Genomic DNA, 10852 nt, shown 5'->3' on the forward strand with positions numbered 1-10852 from the left:
TGAAGCTACTTCTGGTACAAACAGGATGGATTCATGAGCCGGCAAGACGACTGCAGCTGATTGCATGTCTGACGCATTCCGATCAATGAAATGTGCAACAGGATAAAAGGCCTTGAGATCAGTCAGAGCCTACTGTGGGTCTTTCAGTTAACTGCCAATCAAAGTCCTCTTTTCGGCCTAATGTCGGAATTACATTGGGGTAGAAATTGGTGTGTGACGCACCCATTTTTCAGGAGTAAAATGGATGCAAAGCAGACCAATTTAGCAGTGGGAAGGCCTGTGGCCAATCTGTGCAGGAACTGGTCCCACTGCCAAATTTGTGGGGCCCATTTTTTTTTAGGCATCTCGGGCGGATACCTAAAACAGACATGAGTCCCCTTGAATATATAAATTACGGGCCTAAAACAAAGGCTCTCTTTCACAAATAGGTCACCTCATGAGCAGGGCAGGTATCAGGCCTATCCCACTCAGGATTCCACAGTGGCCACCAACCAAGCTAAGTTTTCCCCCTCCTCGCCCCCCCACCCCCCCCCCCCCCGCCCCACAGAAACACCTTCCCATGGAGTCAGGAGGAGCAGGAGTTACCCAGACACCACAGGAGACGTGATCGGCCCTGCCCCTGTAGCCCACTCCAAACCTGCACCGCTCCCAGTGTAATGTATGCACCTGTGAGTACACTCACAGGTTTGTGGAGCTGTTGCCTCCCAGGCTGCCTGCAATTTCTGCCGTCTGGAGGAGTCCGTGTTCCACGTTTTTATGGAATGTGCGAGGTTGCAGCCCCTGTTCCATTATTTGAAGGGGCTGCTCCTCAAATTCTGGTTGCACTTCAGTCCCACACTCCTGATCTTTGGGCACCCTGTGCGGAGGGGAGCGGGCAGGTCCGAGGGCCTCCTCGTAGGACTGCTCCTGGGCACGGCCAAGGATGCCATCAGCCGGTCCAGGCAGCGGGCAGTCGAGGGAGTCGTTCAGCCCGACTGCCTGCCTCTCTTCCGCGCCTACATCCGGGCCAGGGTGTCCTTAGAGATGGAGCACGTGGTGTCCACCGGTACGCTCGCGGCCTTCCGCGAGAGGTGGGCGCCGGAGGGACTGGAGTGCATCATCACGCCCGGCAACCAAATCTTAATTTGATTTTATGTCTAAATTATAATTTGTTTAATTTGCCGGTTTTAGTGCCCCCCCCCCCCCAGCCCTTTTAGCCAAGGATAATTTGTTTTTTGTGCCCTCAAAAAAAATACCCCCAAAAAAAAAAACAAGGGGGCACTTGTTTGAAAGTGTTTGGAGTGTCCCCCCCTTTAATCAGGGGGCACTTCAACTATTTTTGTCGAAAACAATAAATAGATCTAGAGCTGTTGCCTGCCAGGCCGCCCGCAATTTCGGCGGTCTGGAGAAGTCTGTGTTCCACGTCTATGTACAGTGTGTGAGGTTGCAACCCCTCCTCCATTATTTAAAAGGAGCTGCTCCTCGATTTTTGGCTGCATTTCAGTCCCACACTCTTGATCTTTGGGCACCCTGTGCGGAGGGGAGCGGGCAGGTCGGAAGGCCTCCTCGTAGGACTGCTCCTGGGCCTGGCCAAGGTGGCCATCAACCGGTCCAGGCAGCGGGCAGTCGAGGGGGTCGTTCAGCCCGACTGCCTGCCTCTCTTCCGTGCTTACATCCGAGCCAGGGTGTCCCTGGAGATGGAGCACGTGGTGTCCACCAGTACGCTCGCGGCCTTCCGCGAGAGGTGGGCACCGGAAGGACTGGAGTGCATCATCACCCCCGGCAACAGAATCTTAATTTGATTACAGTGAACTTAAACCAAAGTTTTATTTGGAAATTTGTGGATTCTAGTGGCCTTGCCAAAAAGGGACATTGATTAATGTTCTACTTAAAATAGTTGTAGAGCTGTTGCATTGGCCGAGGCATAGAATATAAGAGCAGGGAGGTTTTGCTTAAATTGTATAATACTCTGTGGTTAGGCCACAACTGGAGTACTGCGGTAGTTCTGGTTGCCGTATTATAGGAAGGACGTGATTGCACTCAGAGAGGGTGCAGAGGAGATTTACTAGGATGTTGCCTGGAATGGAGAATCTTAGTTATGAGGACAGATTGGATAGGCTGGGTTTGTTCTCATCGGAACAGAGGAGGTTGAGAGGAGACCTCATTGAGGTGTACAAACTATTGAGCGGCCTGGACATAGTGGATAGTAAGGGTTTATTTCCATTGGTGGAGGGGTCTATTACGAGGGGGCATAGTTTTAAGATGGGTGGTGGAAGGTTTAGAGGGGATTTGAGGAGGGGCTTCTTTACGCAGAGGTTTATGGGGATCTGGAACTCGCTGCCTGGAAGAACTCGCCACTTTTAAGAGATGGTTGGATGGGCACTTAAAGTGCCGTAACCTGCAGGGTTACAGACCTAGAGCTGGTAATTGGGATTAGACTGGATGACCTTTTGTTGGATGGCGCAGATATAATGGTAGGTACTGCATGGAATCGAATACGGCCAGGGTGATCTCCTGGACTAGTTTTGATCGCCTGGATGGGTTGGAGAAGAATTTTCTCAGATTTTTTTCTCCCTAAATTGGCCTGGGTTTTTAATCTGGTTTTTGTCTCTCCCAGGAGATCACATGGCTCCGGTTGGGGTGGAGTGTAGGATATTTCAGTATAAGGGATGTCGCAGTTGTGTGAGGCGGACTGGTTGGGCTGGGTGCTCTTTGCCTTTCCGTCATTGTTCATTGTTTATAGGTTTATATGTAATCTTCAGGGCTGCTGACCAAGGGCTGTGCGGCTCTTTGTCGGCCGGCACGGACACGATGGGCCGAAATAGCCTTCTTCTGCGCTGTAAATTTCTATGTTTCTATATTTCTTAATGTATTGCTATGAATTCTTAAGCAAAGAACCCATGAAGCAAAGAGAGATTCTTACTTGCAGCAGCGCAGTCAACACAGAATGAGTTTCCTTTGGCGTTTCTTATCGCCTGAAGGGCAACAGCTTCACTCCGGCTGTCCATCCGAGCCTAAAATATAAAATTATTACATTTAGGTGGCTCAATGAAGACAGTATGAAAGGGATCATTCTCTCACAATACACAGCGGAGCTGAAATCCTGGTCTGGGCCACAGTGCTGTTCTGGTCAAGGAATTGGAAGATCAGCTGGAACCAGAGTACTTAAGGAAGTGGCCCTAGAAATAGTGGATGCATTGGTGATCATTTTCCAACAGTCTATCGACTCTGGATCAGTTCCTATGGACTGGAGGGTAGCTAATGTAACACCACTTTTTTTAAAAAGGAGGGAGAGAGAAAACAGGGAATTATAGACCGGTTAGCCTGACATCGGTGGTGGGGAAAATGTTGGAATCAATTATTAAGGATGAAATAGCAGCGCATTTGGAAAGCGGTGACAGGATCAGTCCAAGTCAGCATGGATTTATGAAAGGGAAATCATGCTTGACAAATTTTCTAGAATTTTTTGAGGATGTAACAAGGGAGAACCAGTGGATGTGGTGTATTTGGACTTTCAAAGGTCCCACACAAGAGATTAGTGTGAAAAATTAAAGCACATGGTATTGGGGGTAATGTAATGACGTGGATAGAAAACTGGTTGGCAGACAGGAAGCAGAGAGTCGGAATAAACAGGTCCTTTTCAGAATGGCAGGCAGTGACCAGTAGGGTGCCGCAGGGTCCAGTGCTGGGACCCCAGCTATTTACAATATACATCAATGATTTAGATGAAGGAATTGAATGTAATATCTCCAAGTTTGCAGATGACACTAAGCTGGGTGGCGGTGTGAGCTGTGAAGAGGATGCTAAGAGGCTGCAGGGTGACTTGGTGTAATATGGTGGAATTCTACATTAGGATGGAGAATGAAACAGTTAATTCAGAGACCAAGGTCCAGAACTTAAAGAAGGGTAACTTTAAAGGTATGAGGCGTGAATTGGCCAGGATAGATTGGCGAATGATACTTAAGGGGTTGACAGTGGTTGGGCAATGGCAGACATTTAGAGACCGCATGGATGAACTACAACAATTGTACATCCCTGTCTGGCGTAAAAATAAAAAAGGGAAGGTGGCTCAACCGTGGCTATCAAGGGAAATCAGGGATAGTATTAAAGCCAAGGTACTGGCATATAAATTGGCCAGAAATAGCAGCAAACCCAGGGACTGGGAGAAATTTAGAACTCAGCAGAGGAGGACAAAGGGTTTGATTAGGGCAGGGAAAATAGAGTACGAGAGGAAGCTTGCAGGGAACATTAAAATGGACTGCAAAAGCTTCTATAGATATGTAAAGAGAAAAAGGTTAGTAAAGACAAACGGAGGTCCCCTGCAGTCAGAATCAGGGGAAGTCATAACGGGGAACAAAGAAATGGCAGACCAATTGAACAAGTACTTTGGTTCAGTATTCACTAAGGAGGACACAAACAACCTTCCGGATATAAAAGGGGTCAGAGGGTCTAGTAAGAAGGAGGAACTGAGGGAAATCCTTATTAGTCGGGAAATTGTGTTGGGGAAATTGATGGGATTGAAGGCCGATAAATCCCCTGGGCCTGATGGTCTGCATCCCAGAGTACTTAAGGAGGTGGCCTTGGAAATAGCGGATGCATTGACACTGATTCTCCAACATTCCATAGACTCTGGATCAGTTCCTATGGAGTGGAGGGTAGCCAATGTAACCCCACTTTTAAAAAAAGGGAGAGAGAAAACAGGGAATTAGAGACCGGTCAGCCTGACATCGGTAGTGGGTAAAATGATGGAATCAATTATTAAGGATGTCATAGCAGCGCATTTGGAAAGAGGTGACATGATAGGTCCAAGTCAGCATGGATTTGTGAAAGGGAATTCATGCTTGACAAATCTTCTGGAATTTTGTGAGGATGTTTCCAGTAGAGTGGACAAGGGAGAACCAGTTGATGTGGTATATTTGGACTTTCAGAAGGCTTTCGACAAGGTCCCACTCAATAGATTAATGTGCAAAGTTAAAGCACATGGGATTGGGAATAGTGTGCTGACGTGGATTGAGAACTGGTTGGCAGACAGGAAGCAAAGAGTAGGAGTAAATGGGTACTTTTCAGAACGGCAGGCAGTGACTAGTGGGGTACCGCAAGGTTCTGTGCTGGAACCCCAGCTGTTTACATTGTACATTAATAATTTAGACGAGGGGATTAAATTTAGTATCTCCAAATTTGCGGATGACACTAAGTTGGGTGGCAGTGTGAGCTGCGAGGAGGATGCTATGAGGCTGCAGAGTGACTTGGATAGGTTAGGTGAGTGGGTAAATGCATGGCAGATGAAGTATAATGTGGATAAATGTGAGGTTATCCACTTTGGTGGTAAAAACAGAGAGACAGACTATTATCTGAATGGTGACAGATTAGGAAAAGGGGAGGTGCAACAAGACCTGGGTGTCATGGTACATCAGTCATTGAAGGTTGGCATGCAGGTACAGCAGGCGGTGAAGAAGGCAAATGGCATGTTGGCCTTCATAGCTAGAGGATTTGAGTGTAGGAGCAGGGAGGTCTTACTGCAGTTGTACAGGGCCTTGGTGAGGCCTCACCTGGAATATTGAATTCAGTTTTGGTCTCCTAATCTGAGGAAGGACATTCTTGCTATTGTGGGAGTACAGCGAAGGTTCACCAGACTGATTCCGGGATGGCAGAACTGACATATGAGGAGAGACTGGATCAAGTGGGCTTGTATCCACTGGAGTTTAGAAGAATGAGAGGGGATCTCATAGAAACATATAACATTCTGACAGGATTGGACAGGTTAGAGGCAGGAAGAATGTTCCCGTTGCTGGGGAGTTCCAGAACCAGGGGTCACAGTCTAAGGATAAGGGGTAAGCCACTTAGGACCGAGATGAGGAGAAACTTCTTCACTCAGAGAGTGGTTAACCTGTGGAATTCTCTACCGCAGAAAGTTGTTGAGGCCAGTTCGTTAAATATATTCAAAAGGGAGTTAGATATGGCCCTTACGGCCAAAGGGATCAAGGGGTATGGAGAGAAAGCAGGAAAGGGGTACTGAGGTTAAATGATCAGCCATGATCTTATTGAATGGCAGTGCAGGCTCGAAGGGCCGAATGGCCTACTCCTGCACCTAATTTCTATGTTTCTATGTTAACCAGCTTGCGCCTGGAATCGGGCACCTGTTTCGATGCAGTTTGCTCCAGCCGTGACCAAAGATGGAGTTTGTTGAATATAAAGTTGCTTCAAACCTGAACGAATTATTTATTTTTCATTCAATCTTGCATTACACAGAACCTTAAATCAAAGTTTGACAAACATTGCTCTGGGGGTAGTTGAAACCAAGAAACTTGTGTCGGCCTACACTGCCATACTTCACCTTGATGAGCACAAATTTGGTGAAATTATTCACTTATAGGGCATGAAACAAACAAATGTAAAAGTCCATCTTATCTCCTGCATTTTGGGGAGGAAGTTTGGAGGCAGCATAAAAACACCTGTAGGAAAATAAGAAATAGGAGCAGGAGTCGGCCATTCGGCCCCTCGAGCCTGCTCCGCCATTCAATAAGATCATGGCTGATCTTCTACCTCAACTCCACTTTCCTGCACTATCCCCATATCCCTTGATTCCCTTAATGCCCCAAAATTTATTGATCTCAGTCTTGAATATACTCAACGACTGAGCCTCCACAGTCCTCTGGGGCAGAGAATTCCAGAGATTCACCACCCTCTGCTTGAAGAAATTTCTCCTCATCTCAGTCCTAAATGGCCAACCCCTTATCCTGAGACTGTGACCCCTGGTTCTAGACTCCCCAGCCTGGGGGAAACATCCTCCCTGCATCTACCCTGTCAAGCCTTGTTATAATTTTGTATGTTTCAATGAGATCACCTCTCATTCTTCTAAACTCTAGAGAATATAGGCCTAGTATGCTCAATCTCTCCTCATACGACAATCCCCCCCCATCCCAGGAATCAGTCTGGTGAACCTTCGTTGCACTCCCTCTATGGCAAGTATATCCTTCCTTGGGTAAGGAGACCAAAACTGTACACAATACTCCAGGTGTGGTCTCACCAGGGCACTATATAATTGCAGTAAGACGTCTTTACTCCTGCACTCAAATCCTCTTGTAATAAAGGCCAACATACAATTTTCTTTCTTAATTGCTTGCTGTACCTGCATGTTAACTTTCAGTGATTGGTGTACAAGGACACCCGGGTCCCTATTGGGGCAGCTTTCTGCTTGCAGTACATTAACAGTAACCATACTCTGGGCGCTGCTGACTGCGTTTACCTTGTTCTTGCTACTTTCACAGGACTGCAGACTGGCCAGGATTTGACTCTCAATGGCTTGGACCCAGGCATCCCTCTCTTCAAAATTCATTGCCTCGAAGTACCACATCTGGCCGGTGCTGGAGACAATGGTGAACTCAATGTTCTCCTCTTGCTCTGTGAGAGAGGGGAAATCAGGAGGAAATAGAAAATGTATTGTTTTCCCAACAGAATCGCAAAACAGTCACTGATGTCAGGGTCTGTGAATTTGGCTCTCCTACCCAGTGATGGATATAGATCATTAAGCAGCGAGTTCACAGTGTGCTGTGTGTAGCCTTGCATGGAACAGATTAACCAGTCACACACAAAATATAAGGTTATAGTTACACATTAATAGAATATCAAAAAATCATTTTTCATGAGGCTGAAAACATATCCAATCAATCTGTTCAACAGGTTCCTCTCTACCTGCTATTGGTTGAGTTAGTAAATTTGCTCACCAGCTTGGGACTGAGCAGTACAAACCAGGAACGCCCCAGGTTGCAGCCCTGGTCTGTGCGGAGTCAGGTGGCGTTTCAGCAAAGGCACGACAGTTTTGCCTCAATGTCCCAGCTTGGGGGTTAGGGTTAGGGTTAGGGTTAGGGTTCGGCCCTGTTGTGCTGCACTAAGCTCAACTGGCCTGTGGACACTCTCTGTCCAAGGGCGCACGTGAAGAGCGGCCAATGGGGGCAAGGTACCCGAGGCGGTGACCACAATCCAAGGAGCTCTACCCAGGATACCGCCTGGGGATCTGCTCCACAAGCCACACATTCTTTTTGGGCAACTTGCAGGGCTACAGGGATAGGGCGGGGGAATGGGACGAGCTGAGGTACTCTTGCAGAGAGCCGGCACGGGCTCGACGGGACAAATGGCCTCCTTCCGTGCCATGACCATTCTACACATTTGCTAGAAGTTGCAACCACAGTTGTTTTCACCCACTATTGCTTCTTTCATTCATAAGCAGTCGCTGCTATTGCTTACAATGCTGCTGACACACTAGCGGCCAGAGGAAATCCTCCCTCTGATAAGGTTCTATTCACCTCGAGTCTTTCTTTTGCAAGAGCCACATTGTGCATCTGCCAAAATGGATTTGCAGGCTAACTCAGCTCCGTTTAACGTGCAGTTTAATTAAAATGGACAGATTTCTTTCAAATAAGCAGAGCGTTTGGCCTTTATTCTGCCTATACGTGAACATTAGCACAATTCACCTTTCCGTTAACGAGCAAGTATACATTGGGCTGCCCCTTCTCTCCTCCCCCCCTCCCCGCGCTTCCCATCCCCCACACACACCCAAACCATAAGAACGATCAAACATGGGGTTTACAGTCCAGGCAGGCTCGGGAGTGAGGATTCAACATTCACGGACGCAAAAGGACACTGAGACGTCAAAGGGACAGGACAAACGCTTGAACACAGATATACTCCGGACAGCACACACACAACAACTAACGACGGTTCTAGCCACCGGATACAATTTAAAATGACGTTACCTGCTCTGTAAATATTTCTTAAACTACCAAAACGCTTTAATTTCCACACCCTGCGTTTGGCTGCGGCCAGAATCCAGCAAAGCAAGAAGTAGAAGCAATTGGAGAAAGACATTGGAGAAAAGATTACTGCAGAGCACATCAACAACTGCAACAGGAAACAGCTGAGCGAGGGCAGAGAGCTGGGGTAACGCTGATCCCGTCCATCTCACATTGGGCATGAATGGAACAATATCATTTAAAGACTCAAAAGCATGCATGTGGTATGCCGAGTGCGCGCCTCTCACGTTCTTGATACCAATTCCGTTTTAGTACCTCAGCCACACAGTAGGAACAAGCTCTAAAGTGGATGTTTGCCTTCACTGAGAGCAGCGATTAACTGTTGAAAAGGGACTGAGCAGCCTTTTGTCACAACACAATGTCAGGAGCCTGTCTATTGCTATCTGAAGAACTAGTTATTCTTTTAGTGTCAGCTGTGGCTCAGTGGCCAGCACTCTTGCCTCTGAGTCAGGAGGTTGTGGGTTTAAGTCCCACTCCAGAGACTTGAGCACATAAATCTAGGCTGACACTCCAGTGCAGTGCTGAGGGAGCGCTGCACTGTCGGAGGTGCCGTCTTTCGGCTGAGATGTTAAATCGAAACCCCGTCTGCTCTCTCAGGTGGACGTAAAAGATTCCATGGCACTATTTCGAAGAAGAGCAGGGAAGTTCTCCCCGGTGTGCTGGCCAATATTTATCCCTCAATCAACATAACAAAAACAGATTATCTGGTCATTATCACATTGCTGTGTGTGGGAGCTTGCTATGCACAAATTGGCTGTCGCGTTTCCCACATTACAACAGTGACTACACTCCAAAAAGTACTTCATTGGGTGTAAAGCGCTTTGGGATGTCCGGTGATTGTGAAAGGCGCTATATAAAAGCAGGGCAGGTCAGAGGGCCTCCTCATAGGACTGCTCCCAGGCATGGCCAACATGGCCATTAACAGGTCCAGCCCGACTGCCTGCCTCTCTTCCGCGGCTACGTTCGTGCCCAGGTGTCCCTGGAGATGGAGGTGTCCACCGGTACGCTCGCGGCCTTTAGCGAGAGGTGGGCACTGGAGGGACGGGAGTGCATTATCACCGTCGGAAACCAAATTTTAATTGATTTATTAAATGTCCTTTAAACATTTTTTGTTGTTACAGGTTATTGGTTGTTGACTTAATTGCCGGTATTTAAAAAGATTGGACAATAACCGACTGGGAAAGCTGGGGGCGGGGCGGGGGATGGACGGGAAGAAGGAGGGGATGGACGGGAAGGAGGAGGGGAAGGACAGGAAGGAGCAGGGAGGTGGAGAGGAGGAGTGCGAGGGGGAGAAGAGGGAGGGGACGGGGAAGAGGGAGGGGGGAAGAATAGCGGGATGGGGGGGAAGAAGGGGAGAAGGGGGGAAGGGAGAGGGGGAAGGGGAGAAGGGGGAGAGGGAGAGGGGAGAAGGGGGAGAGGGAGAGGGGGAGAGGGGGAGAAGGGGGGAGAGGGAGGGGGAGAGGGAAGAGGGGGGAGAAGGGGGGAAGGAAGAGGGGGGAGAAGGGGGGAAGGAAGAGGGGGGAGAAGGGGCAAAGGAAGAGGGGGGAGAAGGGGGGGAAGGAAGAGGGGGGAGAAGGGGGGAAGGAAGAGGGGGGGAGAAGGGGGAGGGAAGAGGGGGGAGGGAAAGGGGGGAGGGGAGGGGGAGGGGAAAGGGGGGGGGAGGGGGAGGGAAAGGGGGGGGAGGGGGAGGGGGAGGGAAAGGGGGGGGAGGGGGAGGGAAAGGGGGGGGAGGGGGAGGGAAAGGGGGGGGGAGGGGGAGGGAAAGGGGGGGAGGGGGAGGGAAAGGGGGGGGAGGGGGAGGGAAAGGGGGAGGGAAGGGGAGAGAAGGGGGGAGGGAGGGAAGGGGAGAGAAGGGGGGAGGGAGGGAAGGGGAGAGAAGGGGGGAGGGAGGGAAGGGGAGAGAAGGGGGGAGGGGGGGGGAGGGGGAGGGAAGGGGGGAGGGAGAGAAGGGGGAGGGAAGGGGAGAGAAGGGGGGAGGGAGAGAAGGGGGGAGGGAGGGAAGGGGAGAGAAGGGGGAGGGAGGGGAGGGAGGGAAGGGGAGAGAGAGGGGGAGGGAAGGGGAG

General features: G+C 49.4%; 1 protein-coding gene across 1 annotated transcript in view; it reads right to left on the reverse strand.

Moving 5' to 3' along the window:
- LOC139240892 (arf-GAP with GTPase, ANK repeat and PH domain-containing protein 1-like) overlaps positions 1 to 10852 on the reverse strand; it is a 232672-nt gene that overhangs the window by 8301 nt on the left and 213519 nt on the right. The window contains exons 14-15 of the mRNA XM_070869397.1: positions 7226 to 7380; positions 2903 to 2993 (exon numbers count right to left, since the gene is read on the reverse strand). Coding sequence (XP_070725498.1) covers positions 2903 to 2993; positions 7226 to 7380 — 246 coding nt within the window. The remainder of the gene's footprint in view (positions 1 to 2902; positions 2994 to 7225; positions 7381 to 10852) is intronic.

The sequence above is a fragment of the Pristiophorus japonicus genome, chromosome X (genome assembly GCF_044704955.1).
Source record: "Pristiophorus japonicus isolate sPriJap1 chromosome X, sPriJap1.hap1, whole genome shotgun sequence".
Taxonomy (NCBI): Eukaryota; Metazoa; Chordata; class Chondrichthyes; family Pristiophoridae; genus Pristiophorus; species Pristiophorus japonicus.